This window comes from Eleginops maclovinus, chromosome 2 (assembly GCF_036324505.1).
Source record: "Eleginops maclovinus isolate JMC-PN-2008 ecotype Puerto Natales chromosome 2, JC_Emac_rtc_rv5, whole genome shotgun sequence".
Lineage (NCBI taxonomy): Eukaryota > Metazoa > Chordata > Actinopteri > Perciformes > Eleginopidae > Eleginops > Eleginops maclovinus.
This window is the reverse complement of record NC_086350.1, coordinates 27,625-42,500: the sequence shown is the minus strand read 5'-3', so window position 1 is coordinate 42,500 and position 14,876 is coordinate 27,625. Positions and strand designations below refer to the sequence as shown.

The 14,876-nt window shown below is 45.9% G+C and overlaps 1 protein-coding gene across 1 annotated transcript in view; it reads right to left on the bottom strand.

Moving 5' to 3' along the window:
• LOC134876898 (receptor-type tyrosine-protein phosphatase beta-like) overlaps positions 1-14,876 on the bottom strand; it is a 47,172-nt gene that overhangs the window by 11,005 nt on the left and 21,291 nt on the right. Inside the window, 11 exon segments of the mRNA XM_063902141.1 lie at positions 2,049-2,130; positions 2,878-2,955; positions 3,875-3,980; positions 4,069-4,169; positions 5,637-5,895; positions 6,418-6,567; positions 6,657-6,929; positions 7,964-8,245; positions 9,226-9,483; positions 10,817-11,080; positions 11,357-11,626. Coding sequence (XP_063758211.1) covers positions 2,049-2,130; positions 2,878-2,955; positions 3,875-3,980; positions 4,069-4,169; positions 5,637-5,895; positions 6,418-6,567; positions 6,657-6,929; positions 7,964-8,245; positions 9,226-9,483; positions 10,817-11,080; positions 11,357-11,626 — 2,123 coding nt within the window.

Here is a 14,876-nt window from a genome sequence, read left to right as displayed (position 1 = left end):
CAGGAGGGTAACGGGTTACAGCAGAGTAACGGGTTATTACAGAGTAAAGGGTTACAGCAGAGTAACGGGTTATTACAGAGTAAAGGGTTACAGCAGGGTAACAGGTTACAGCAGAGTAACAGGTTACAGCAGAGTAAGGTGTTACAGCAGAGTAACAGGTTACAGCAGAGTAACGGGTTACAGGAGGGTAACGGGTTACAGCAGAGTAAGGTGATATAGCAGGGTAACGGGTTACAGGAGGGTAACAGGTTACAACAGAGTAATGGGTTACAGCAGAGTAATGGGTTACAGCAGAGTAACGGGTTACAGCAGGGTAAGGTGTTACAGCAGAGTAACGGGTTACAGGAGGGTAACAGGTTACAACAGAGTAATGGGTTACAGCAGAGTAATGGGTTACAGCAGAGTAACGGGTTACAGCAGGGTAAGGTGTTACAGCAGAGTAACGGGTTACAGCAGAGTAAGGTGTTACAGGAGGGTAACGGGTTACAGCAGAGTAAGGTGTTACAGGAGGGTAACGGGTTACAGGAGGGTAACGGGTTACAGCAGGGTAAGGTGCTACAGCAGGATAACGGGTTACAGGAGGGTAACGGGTTACAGGACGGTAACGGGTTACAGCAGAGTAAGGTGTTACAGCAGGATAACGGCTTACAGGAGGGTAATGGGTTACAGCAGGGTAAGGTGTTACAGCAGGGTAACGGGTTACAGCAGGGTAACGGGTTACAGCAGACTGTTACAGCAGAGTAACGGGTTACAGCAGCGTAACGGGTTACAGGAGGGTAACGGGTTACAGCAGGGTAACGGGTTACAGCAGCGTAACGGGTTACAGGAGGGTAACGGGTTACAGCAGGGTAACGGGTTACAGCAGGATAACGGCTTACAGGAGGGTAACGGGTTACAGACGGGTAACGGGTTACAGCAGAGTAAGGTGTTACAGCAGGATAACGGGCTTACAGGAGGGTAAGGGTTACAGCAGGGTAAGGTGTTACAGCAGGGTAACGGGTTACAGCAGGGTAACGGGTTACAGCAGAGTAAGGTGTTACAGCAGGGTAACAGGTTACAGCAGAGTAAGGTGTTACAGCTGGGTAACGGGGTTACAGCAGAGTAAGGGTGTTACAGCAGGGTAACAGGTTACAGCAAGTAAGGTGTTACAGCAGGGTAACGGGTTACAGCAGGGTAACGGGTTACAGGAGGGTAAGGTGTTACAGCAGAGTAAGGTGTTACAGCAGGGTAACAGGTTACAGCAGAGTAAGGTGTTACAGCAGGGTAACGGGTTACAGGAGGGGTAATGGGTTACAGCAGGGTAACGGGTTACAGCAGAGTAAGGTGTTACAGCAGAGTAGGTGTTACAGCAGGGTAACGGGTTACAGCAGGGTAAGGTGTTACAGCAGGGTAACATGTTACAGCAGAGTAAGGTGTTACAGCAGGGTAACGGGTTACAGCAGGGTAACTGGTTACAGGAGGGTAACGGTTACAGCAGAGTAAGGTGTTACAGCAGAGTACGGGTTACAGCAGGGTAACGGTTACAGGAGGGTAACGGGTTACAGCAGAGTAAGGTGATATAGCAGGATAACGGGTTACAGGAGGGTAACGGGTTACAGGAGGGTAACGGGTTACAGCAGAGTAAGGTGATATAGCAGGGTAACGGGTTACAGGAGGGTAACATGTTACAGCAGAGTAAGGTGTTACAGCAGGGTAACGGGTTACAGGAGGGTAACGGGTTACAGGAGGGTAACGGGTTACAGCAGAGTAAGGTGATATAGCAGGGTAACGGGTTACAGGAGGGTAATGGGTTACAGCAGGGTAACGGGTTACAGCAGGGTAATGGGTTACAGCAGGGTAACGGGTTACAGGAGGGTAACGGGTTACAGCAGGGTAATGGGTTACAGCAGAGTAACGGGTTACAGCAGGGTAACGGGTTACAGCAGGGTAATGGGTTACAGCAGGGTAACGGGTTACAGCAGGGTAATGGGTTACAGCAGGGTAACGGGTTACAGCAGGGTAATGGGTTACAGGAGGGTAACGGGTTACAGGAGGGAATGTGAACAAACCTCGTATTCCTCTGACAGCAGGTAGTTGGAGTCGGCCTGCAGCTTATTAAAGTGGCTCTCAAAGCTCAGGACCTTTATGGGACTGTAACAGAGTAAACTATTAGGCATATTAAAACTGCTGGAATAAGAAATAGAAGAACTTGACTTCTCACCTGGAGACCCGGCAGTTACTGAGGACAAGGTTTAGAATCAAGAAAAGCACACATACTGCTCGGGCTCATAGTGAAGCCATAGAAAATTCTTATTATCAACATATGACTAATGTTAGAACTAGTGCAGCTATTAGTACTACAGTGCTGAATGCAGTGTTATCATCTATTAGTACTACAGTACAACATGCAGTTTTATCAGATATTGGTTGTATAGTTCTGGATCCAGTATTATCAGCTATTAGTACTACAGTACAAAATGCAGTTGTATCAGTTATTAGTACTACAGTACAAAATGCAGTTGTATCAGTTATTAGTACTACAGTACAAAATGCAGTTGTATCAGTTATTAGTACTACAGTACAAAATGCAGTTGTATCAGTTATTAGTACTACAGTACAAAATGCAGTTGTATCAGTTATTAGTACTACAGTACAAAATGCAGTTGTATCAGTTATTAGTACTACAGTACAGAATGCAGTTGTATCAGTTATTAGTACTACAGTACAAAATGCAGTTGTATCAGTTATTAGTACTACAGTACAACATGCAGTTGTATCAGTTATTTGTACTACAGTACAAAATGCAGTTGTATCAGTTATTAGTACTACAGTACTGAATTTCGTATTATCAGCAGTACTATTAAAGTACAGAATGCAGTATTTCATGCAGTATTGCACCCTCTGACTTGCTGATGGAGGCCTGCTGTCAGTCCCTCCCTCCTCTCACTCATCCTGACCACCGTTCTCTCCTGAACTCTGAAACACATAAGTTATCTTTGTTCATCACCTGCGCTGTCGTCCAATCAGAACCTCTGAACCACCAGTCCGCTCACACTAACAGGTAAGCAATGATGGAAAGAGATTCTGATATGGACCCAGAGTCATGAATGCAGAAAGCTCTATCACAGTGCTAGAGAGGGGTGTTACAGTCCAGCAGAGAGCAGCACAGTGATGAACAGTGTTAGAGAGGGGTGTTACAGTCCAGCAGAGAGCAGCACAGTGATGAACAGTGTTAGAGAGGGGTGTTACAGTCCAGCAGAGAGCAGCACAGTGATGAACAGTGTTAGAGAGGGGTGTTACAGTCCAGCAGAGAGCAGCACAGTGATGAACAGTGTTAGAGAGGGGTGTTACAGACCAGCAGAGAGCAGCACAGTGATGAACAGTGTTAGAGAGGGGTGTTACAGTCCAGCAGAGAGCAGCACAGTGATGAACAGTGTTAGAGAGGGGTGTTACAGACCAGCAGAGAGCAGCACAGTGATGAACAGTGTTAGAGAGGGGTGTTACAGTCCAGCAGAGAGCAGCACAGTGATGAACAGTGTTAGAGAGGGGTGTTACAGACCAGCAGAGAGCAGCACAGTGATGAACAGTGTTAGAGAGGGGTGTTACAGTCCAGCAGAGAGCAGCACAGTGATGAACAGTGTTAGAGAGGGGTGTTACAGACCAGCAGAGAGCAGCACAGTGATGAACAGTGTTAGAGAGGGGTGTTACAGACCAGCAGAGAGCAGCACAGTGATGAACAGTGTTAGAGAGGGGTGTTACAGACCAGCAGAGAGCAGCACAGTGATGAACAGTGTTAGAGAGGGGTGTTACAGACCAGCAGAGAGCAGCACAGTGATGAACAGTGTTAGAGAGGGGATGTGTTGTGTTATCACGCCTTTAGATTGTAGATACTCACACTTTGCGAGTCTTTTGTCTGCAAACCAGCAGAGCGGTGATCCCCACCATCATAACGATGAGGAACATGCCGGCACTGACGCCCTCTATCACGCCGTTCAGAGGCTCTGAGGGAGGACACAGAAAGTCTTTAGGTGTGGACATGTGAGAAAATTCGGTTTCAATGAAAACGTTAATGTCTGACGGGAAGCGGACCGGCCTCGGTGACGACGGGCAGTGACAAGTAGGTGTCGCTGTACAGAGGAGAGGCTCTCTGCTGGTCATCAAACAGCTGAGTGAACGCTCGGATGCTGAGCCTGCAGACACACAGAGAAAAGGTCTGCCAAATACATGTAAGCTACAGTGTAGTTATGCAATGAAAATTAAGTACCAGGCATCTCCAAAAATGCAAAATAGATATATATAACACAAAAAACGATAAAATAATGCAGGAAGAAACAGTGGTAATAAAATAGTGCAAGAGGATGTTGACAGACCAATGTGCAAGAAATGCAGGAGAAGTGAACTATAGACAAGTAAAACAGAATAACATCAGCTAAAACTGTAAGATCAAATGTGGTTCAGCTAAATCAAATAAAGCTTATTGTGGGTCACAGGATGACTGAGGCTGAAAGCCTTGACAAACAGATGTCTTTTCAGTGCTTTTTAATATGTCAACAGAGTCAGCGGTCCTGATTTCAAGGGGGAGGGCGTTCCAGAGGGTGGGGGCTGCAACACTTAAAGCTTTGTTTCCAAAGGTGGGTTTCTTGAACATGACAGTGAGTTCACTGTACTCAAATGGCCTACAAAGTCACCAGATCAAAATCCTATAGAGCACCTTTGGGAAGTGGTGGAACGAGAAACTCGCATCATGGCCGTGCAGCCGACAGATCTGCAGCAACTGCGTGATGCTACCAGGTCAATATGGACCAACATGTGTGAGGAATGTTTCAGCCCCTTGTTGAGTGGTGGGTATGTCACGAAGCATAATCCCATTCACGGCACTACTATGTATATAATACCCTGCTATATATTTTGTCAACTCCAATAAGGTTTTCTTGTCTGACAGCTTACGGTACTGATTATTTATGCTCATAGTCCAACTGTATATATATATGAGCTTTCAGCCTCAGTCATCCATCGCTGTGACCCACCTTTGTTTATTTCAGATCTTTTTTATCTTCTTATTTGTATATATATATATATATATAATACTGGTTTGTCTCTATTTCTTCTCTATGGTCATACATTAGAATTGTTTTTTTCTTATTTTATTTTCTACTATGTGCGATAACTTGTATGGTGTTATACTGCTGCAACACAAACATTTCCCAGTCTGGGATCAACAAAGTAATTCTTATCTTATTTTATTAGCTAATCCCGTTAAATGTTGTCAAAGCCTTTTGTTTTTTTGTAAAAATTGCCAAATATTGTCACCTAATCGTGACCTCTGTAGTGAAGTCTATAAAAGACTAAAGTTCCCAGCAGCCTCTGAAGAGACACAGATGGGTAACTTGTGCGAAAGACTACACAACAGAAAGAAAGAGGATTTGTTTGACTATTGTAAAGGCCTGTTTTCTTTGTTAATCTGTGAAAAATGTATTATTTTATTTTGATTAATTGCGCACTATATCAACACCCCACCGGGAGCCGAACAAGTGATCACAACCTTGAGAAAAACGAGTGAATAAAACAGGTTAGGAGGGTAAGGCGTCTAGTGGCTTGACATGTAATCTCTTACTCCCCCAGCCTGGTCATTATGTAAATGACAGGGAGACGGGTACCTGTATGCAGTTCTGGGTTTCAGGGGCCCATCACAGAACTGGCCGGGGATGCTCTCTGATAGTGCGGGGTCTATGTACTGGCAGGGGCCGCCCAGAGGAAGCGCCCCCGTCCCCAGAAACAACTGGAAGCTGTGGTGTTTGCTGTCGCTGCAGCTGCTAGGGAAGAAGCCGGTCTGAAAGCTCCTTATGGAGCTGTTGGATTGGTAATCCCGGTATGAAGGAAGAGGATGCTGCTGCTGAGGCTGCTCCTCTTCATCACCTGTAGAGAGACCAGACACATGGTGATGAAGAGGAGACCTTCTTTAGGTCAGCATACATGGACAAGACCTTCTTTAGGTCAGCATACAGGGACCAGAAGTAATATAGAAAGGTCCAAGCCAGGCAAGGGGACTGTTGACTGCCATGAATATTTTTTGCACATCTCAGCCCTCGTCTTTAAAACAACACACTGCATTTCATCATAGATGCATCTTTTTTCTTTTCTATATATAAATACTTGTCTTTATTCTTTTGTAATGCTAATTCGTTTATTTTAAATACTTTCTTTCTATAATCTTTATATTTTTGACCTACTTTTACAAATGATTTTCTTATGTTGTTCATGTTCGCACCACCAGACACCAAAGCAGCTCCTTGTATGTGTAAAAGTACCTGGCATTAAACGTGATTCTGATACTGATTCTGAGTCCAGCTCTGAGAGGATCTCAGGTCTGGATAAATGACAGTTGTCTGAACTCTCACAGGGTTCTGAGGTGAGCTCTATATGAGGGTTTATATTCACCCTGAGACTCGGCCACCACCACAGTGAAGAACCTGACGGCCCCGTTAGAGTCGCTGAACCAGCTGCAGTTCACCCTGAAGAGGATCGAGGACTCTGTGACGACAGCAGAGTAAACACTGATTCTGGTACTGGGGGGGGGCAAAGGAGGACCTGCAGGAAAGAAGAAGTCATTAATGCTGATTCTAGGGGGAACAAGAAGTGATTTACAGAAACAGGGAACAGGAAGTGGAGGTCCTCACTGTCAATCATGGTGACCACGCTGTCCCGCGCCTCCTCGCTGGTGCTCTGGTCGGAGATGGTCTTCACGCAGACGTCGTAGCGGCGGTGCGGCTGCAGCTGTTCGATGACGTAAGCCATGGCGTCGCTGCCGGTGCGCCGGGAGTAAACCATGACCCGTGAGTCCAAACACTCAATGCTGTATGAGTCGTAGTCGGCCTGCGGGGGGGTCCAGGAGCAGGAGATGGAGGTGGAGCTCTGAGGGCGGCAGTGCAGGCCCTGCACCCCCCCCGGCCCTGAAGCAGGAATACTCTGTGAGTACTAATACACAATCTACAGTACTCTGTTAATGCAGTACTGGTACACACTGAAGTACTCTGTTAATGCAGTACTGGTACACACTGCAGTAGTCTGTTAATGCAGTACTAATACACACACTGAAGTACTCTGTTAATGCAGTACTAATACACACACTGAAGTACTCTGTTAATGCAGTACTGGTATACACTGCAGTACTCTGTTAATGCAGTACTGGTATACACTGCAGTACTCTGTTAATGCAGTACTGGTACACACTGCAGTACTCTGTTAATGCAGTACTGGTACACACTGCAGTACTCTGTTAATGCAGTACTGGTACACACTGCAGTACTCTGTTAATGCAGTACTGGTACACACTGCATTACTCTGTTAATGCAGTACTAATACACACACTGCAGTACTCTGTTAATGCAGTACTGGTACACACTGAAGTACTCTGTTAATGCAGTATTGGTACACACTGCAGTACTCTCTTAATGCAGTACTAATACACACACTGCAGTACTCTGTTAATGCAGTACTGGTACACACTGAAGTACTCTGTTAATGCAGTACTGGTACACACTGAAGTACTCTGTTAATGCAGTACTGGTACACACTGAAGTACTCTCTTAATGCAGTACTAATACACACATTGCAGTACTCTGTTAATGCAGTACTAAAACACACACTGCAGTACTCTCTTAATGCAGTACTAAAACACACACTGCAGTACTCTGTTAATGCAGTACTAAAACACACACTGCAGTACTCTGTTAATGCAGTACTAAAACACACACTGCAGTACTCTGTTAATGCAGTACTAAAACACACACTGCAGTACTCTGTTAATGCAGTACTAAAACACACACTGCAGTACTCTGTTAATGCAGTACTAAAACACACACTGCAGTACTCTGTTAATGCAGTACTAAAACACACACTGCAGTACTCTCTTAATGCAGTACTAAAACACACACTGCAGTACTCTGTTAATGCAGTACTAAAACACACACTGCAGTAAACCTACTGGTCCGGATGCTGTTGTGGATGGGGGAGCTGTATGCGGCCGCCCCGGCCCCCCCGCTGACTGTGCGCAGGCTGAAGCTGTAGCGTCGCCCTGGAAACAGGCCCTGCAGGATGCGGCTCCTGGAGGCGGGGCTTCTGTATGGGTCTGTGACGGACAGCCGGTCCTGAGGCGTCCATTGCAGGTCGAAGTCATCGTAGTCACAGTCGAGGGGGGCGACCCAGGTGATCTCCAGAGAGGTGTTAGTGACCCCCCCAAACAGGAAGGAGGTAGGCGGCGTTGGAGCTGAGGGGACAAACACACTTCCTGTTTTTGAAGCTTCTTGTGAAGATAACACCTCGAAATATTTATTTGTATTTTGCACTTTAATGCTATGATGTGATGTGAGATACTATTTCAAATCCCAAAGTACACACATATATGTATATATACAGACACACATATATGTATATATACATATATGTGTGTCTGTGTGTGTGTGTAATGTAGACTGTGATCAGCCAACATTTAGACCAATTGCTTCCCAGAAGTTTGTATTGCACTCTGTTCTGTTTCCACTGGTTCTGAATACTCAAAACAATGTGAGGGATTTATGGAAAAGGGAACTCCCGTTGTGTCGGCATCGTGCGCGAGATCTGCTGTATTTCAAAAGTCATTTGATATCGTGCTGCTTATTGCGTAATGTGCTCAGGAGCTGTTTCTGCTGTTATGTTTTGGTGTGAATGTTTGTCTTAGCGCACTCGTGCATACTGATGTTTGCCGCGGTTGTGCCGCCGTGCACACGGTGCAGTTGCAAAAGTGTATAGTCTGTTTTTGTTTTGCGTATTTGTAAGAGGCATGCGTCTTTACGCAATGCAGTGGACCAAGCTGATGAAATAGTTTGTAATTTGTGTCGCTTCTCATCCTTGTTTTCTCCCCCTGAAAGATCACATGCCCTCCCTAAAGATCTGCTCTACAGCGCCCCCTGCTGGACAAAACTCTGAGAAATCTTAGGTTATAAAAACTGTTTCTGATGAGGTTTTGAGGGTGACATGACTTCCTGTTTTACTTGATTCCATGTCCCAGTCCATCAGAACTTCAAAGAGCATCATGTTTACACTCTTACTGAACCAACAGTCACAGGGCTTTTTTTGTGAAGGGTCAGAAGCAGGATGGTCTGGATTACATAGCGGTTTAATATTCCTCCCAAATCAAAGTCTACCGGTTCACCCAATGACCTTGTTCCACAAAGAGGGTTTCTGTGGTGTTTGGGTGGTGTTTCTCACCCGTTCTCCCCTCGCTGCAGGCTCGGTTGCTGAGTTCTCCGCTCAGGCTTAGCAGCTCCACCTGGTACAGACGGCCCGGCCTGAGGCCTGAGAAGATGAACTTTGTGGTGTCAGGGCCAAGATGCTCCGTTCGCCGAGCCCCGCGGGAGCCAATCAGAGCCACCAGGTACCCACTCAGATCTCCACCCCCCCGAACCCAGCTCAGCCTCAGGGACTGGTTCCCAGTGTGGACCAGCAGGGACGCTACAGCTGCTGGGACTGAACAAATCAGTCATTCAGCACTGAGGGCACACTGAGAACACACTGTTCATTAAATAATGACAAACTAATAAAGTTCTTATATGAACTAAACGGTTATAACACAATAATAACAGAAAGGGTTAGGGTTAGGGTTAGGGTTAGAGAATGCTATTCCTGAAGAAGTTGCTAGAATGCTTTATGCTAAAAGCATGTTGATGTTGATAGGACGCCTCCATCAGACAGTACAATAGGCTGAGACAGTTAAACTCCAGTTTGTGTGTCTGTCTCTGTGCTGAACGCCTCAAGAAAACACCTATTTGTGTGTGTGTGTGTGTGTGTGTGTGTGTGTGTGTGTGTGTGCCCAGAGATCAAAGGTTTCCATGGAGATCTGCAGTGATCAATGAAAGGAGAGCCTTTCCATTGGTCTGAATGAGAAATAAACCTCTTACATTTTTAACTACTGTTTGAAAACGGTAGCAGCTATTGTTAAAATGTAAATGCTCAGAGCATCCCAGATACCTGATGAGCAGATAGTGTGCTTTTTGTGTATTTTCGGGACAATAAAGTGGCTCATTTGGCAGTTTATCTAGAGATGTGCGGCTGGTAATGTGAGGAAAGATGAGGCAACGTTTACAATGAGACTTGATGGAGACATGTGAGAGTTTTTGTCGCTTCGTGCCCTCAAGAGGCATGTTTTTATTTTTCAAGAGAGGTTTTCTTACAATTCAAGCGTACAATTATGTCCCAGGAGTATAGGGTTTGGGAATTATGGCAGGTTGAAAAAAAGAAATGTAAGGCAAATTTCCAGCTCTCCTCCCCACTGTGGAGCTGTGAAGTCACACACTCTACCGTCAACGAGATGTGCAATCTGAAGAAGGCCTCTTTACCAAGCTCCAAACAAGGTTTAATATTTCCAAAAGTATAAATCTGATTCATAAGTTGTGTAATGCAAGTAATGTCAGAAAGATGTGTAACATTTTAAAGTTGGAATGAGATTTCTGAGTGAAAGTATGAAGGAGCAGTTAGCAGTTCAAGTCGCATGAAGATTTTTCAAGTCTGAAGATGTTTTCCATTCATTCCTATGGGGAAAATGTTGATGAATTATGGGATACATCAGTGGAAATATGAAAGTTAAGAATGAGAAAAATAGCAATCGATTCCCGATCGAGCTGAACGTTTTGATGTTTGAATGGAGTTTCTGCGATGTGGAATGTGGGAGCAGAAGCGAAGCAAAGAAAACGGCGGAATAATAATAAAGAATTTTGTGAGTAGAAGAACATGTAGTGGGAATGCTGTATAAGCCCATAATAATAATAATGATAATAACAATAATAATAGCAATAATGATAACCTGTTCGTGCCCACACATCTGATTGGTTACTTTGCGCTCCGCTGTGGGTCACCACCACTAGCCGGTACGAGGCTCCAGGTCTGAGCCCCTGGAATGAGACCTGCTGGAGGCTGGAGGGTGCCTCTCGGCTCTCCTGGATCGACTCGTTACGTTTATATAGAAAGATCTCGTACCCGTCGAACTCGCCGTCAGGCGGAGACCAGAGAAAGGCCAGGCCGGTGGTGGTGTTGGCGCTGATGGACAGATCGGTGACGGCTGCAGGGCCTGACAGGAAACAGATACATGTTGAAACATAAAAACAGTCAATCCAACAGCATCCAAAATGAATAAACGCGTAGTGACTTTGTTGAACTATCATCATCTTTACAAAGAGAAGCTCTGGGCCGAAACAGTGTTTTTTAAATAAAGTGAATTAATAACATCAATCCTTATCATTTAAGATACAAACAATGACTGTTACTGATGTCTCTGCTGTTTTACTAAAACTGGAGTCACGTCAACTCTACAGGTTTCTTCAAGTCTGGAAACAGGAAGTCTTACGTGTGCGAGTCTCGGCACTGACCCCTGGGCTGTGCACCCCCCCGCTGGTGGTCTGCACCAGGACCCGGTACTTCTTTCCCGGAATGAGACTGTCGAAACTGATCTGGGTGCGTCCAGAGGGCTGAGAGGAGTTGGCCAGCAGACAGCCTCTCTCGTCCTGGAGCTGCAGGATGTAGCCATCCGAAACGCCGAGAGCTTCCTGCCAGCTCACCTGCAGGCTGCGGGGGGGGGAAAGCGCCTCCACTTGCAGCCCCATCACCGCAGCCGGCACTGCAGAGAGACCCCCATTACACTGAAGGCACTATACACAGGGACACCCCCATTTCACTGAATGCACTATACACAGGGACACCCCCATTTCACTGAATGCACTATACACAGGGACACCCCCATTTCACTGAATGCACTATACAAAAGGGACACCCCCATTTCACTGAATGCACTATACAAAGGGACACCCCCATTTCACTGAATGCACTATACAAAGGGACACCCCCATTATACTGCATGCACTATACAAAGGGACACCCCCATTATACTGCATGCACTATACACAGGGACACCCCCATTTCACTGAATGCACTATACAAAGGGACACCCCCATTTCACTGAATGCACTATACAAAGGGACACCCCCATTTCACTGAATGCACTATACAAAGGGACACCCCCATTTCACTGAATGCACTATACAAAGGGACACCCCCATTTCACTGAATGCACTATACAAAGGGACACCCCCATTTCAGTGAATGCACTATACAAAGGGACACCCCCATTTCACTGAATGCACTATACAAAGGGACACCCCCATTTCACTGAATGCACTATACACAGGGACACCCCCATTTCACTGAATGCACTATACAAAAGGGACACCCCCATTTCACTGAATGCACTATACACAGGGACACCCCCATTTCACTGAATGCACTATACACAGGGACACCCCCATTTCACTGAATGCACTATACAAAGGGACACCCCCATTATACTGCATGCACTATACAAAGGGACACCCCCATTATACTGCATGCACTATACACAGGGACACCCCCATTTCACTGAATGCACTATACAAAGGGACACCCCCATTTCACTGAATGCACTATACAAAGGGACACCCCCATTTCACTGAATGCACTATACAAAGGGACACCCCCATTTCACTGAATGCACTATACAAAGGGACACCCCCATTTCACTGAATGCACTATACACAGGGACACCCCCATTTCACTGAATGCACTATACAAAGGGACACCCCCATTTCACTGAATGCACTATACACAGGGACACCCCCATTTCACTGAATGCACTATACAAAGGGACACCCCCATTATACTGCATGCACTATACACAGGGACACCCCCATTTCACTGAATGCACTATACACAGGGACACCCCCATTATACTGAATGCACTATACAAAGGGACACCCCCATTTCACTGAATGCACTATATACAGGGACACCCCCATTTCACTGAATGCACTATACAAAGGGACACCCCCATTTCACTGAATGCACTATATACAGGGACACCCCCATTTCACTGAATGCACTATACACAGGGACACCCCCATTTCACTGAATGCACTATACAAAGGGACACCCCCATTATACTGCATGCACTATACAAAGGGACACCCCCATTATACTGCATGCACTATACACAGGGACACCCCCATTTCACTGAATGCACTATACAAAGGGACACCCCCATTTCACTGAATGCACTATACAAAGGGACACCCCCATTTCACTGAATGCACTATACAAAGGGACACCCCCATTTCACTGAATGCACTATACAAAGGGACACCCCCATTTCACTGAATGCACTATACACAGGGACACCCCCATTTCACTGAATGCACTATACACAGGGACACCCCCATTTCACTGAATGCACTATACAAAGGGACACCCCCATTATACTGCATGCACTATACACAGGGACACCCCCATTTCACTGAATGCACTATACACAGGGACACCCCCATTATACTGAATGCACTATACAAAGGGACACCCCCATTTCACTGAATGCACTATATACAGGGACACCCCCATTTCACTGAATGCACTATACAAAGGGACACCCCCATTTCACTGAATGCACTATACACAGGGACACCCCCATTTCACTGAATGCACTATATACAGGGACACCCCCATTTCACTGAATGCACTATATACAGGGACACCCCTATTTCACTGAATGCACTATACAAAGGGACACCCCCATTTCACTGAATGCACTATACAAAGGGACACCCCCATTATACTGCATGCACTATACAAAGGGACACCCCCATTTCACTGAATGCACTATACACAGGGACACCCCCATTTCACTGAATGCACTATACAAAGGGACACCCCCATTTCAGTGAATGCACTATACAAAGGGACACCCCCATTTCACTGAATGCACTATACAAAGGGACACCCCCATTTCACTGAATGCACTATACAAAGGGACACCCCCATTTCACTGAATGCACTATACAAAGGGACACCCCCATTTCACTGAATGCACTATACAAAGGGACACCCCCATTTCACTGAATGCACTATACACAGGGACACCCCCATTTCACTGAATGCACTATACACAGGGACACCCCCATTATACTGCATGCACTATACAAAGGGACACCCCCATTTCACTGAATGCACTATACAAAGGGACACCCCCATTTCAGTGAATGCACTATACAAAGGGACACCCCCATTATACTGCATGCACTATAGTATAGTGCATGCAGTATAATGGGGGTGTCCCTGTGTATAGTGACTATACACAGGGACACCCCCATTTCACTGAATGCACTATACAAAGGGACACCCCCATTTCACTGAATGCACTATACAAAGGGACACCCCCATTTCACTGAATGCACTATACAAAGGGACACCCCCATTTCACTGAATGCACTATACACAGGGACACCCCCATTTCACTGAATGCACTATACACAGGGACACCCCCATTTCACTGAATGCACTATACACAGGGACACCCCCATTTCACTGAATGCACTATACACAGGGACACCCCCATTTCAGTGATGTCATGATCCTTGTTTTGTGTTGTTTCCTCTTTTGTTTGGGAATGTTCTCCCCTCTTGTGTCATGTTGAGTCTCCCTCCTGTGCCTGACTGTGTCTTTGTGTTCACCGGGTGCCCCTGTGTTTCTCCTCCCCTCTCCAGCTGTTTGTGGTCTTCTGATTAGCCTTGTGTATTTGGTCTTGTTCCCCTTTTGTCTCTTGTTCAGTCGTCGTCGTTTGCTACTTGATGTTATACATGTTACCTGACTATTCCTGCCGTCCATCTGTCTGCTCCTGTTCCCAGTGTCCCTGTATCCCCTGGTTAGTGTTGGTGTGGTTATTTTTTGGTTGAAAGTACAGCTTTAATTTAAATAAAGCTCCCCTATTGTTTGGACCCATACCTGCCTCCCTTTTGTTTTACTGCACTTGGGTCCTGTTTCCCCAACCCCCTGACAGTACGACTGAA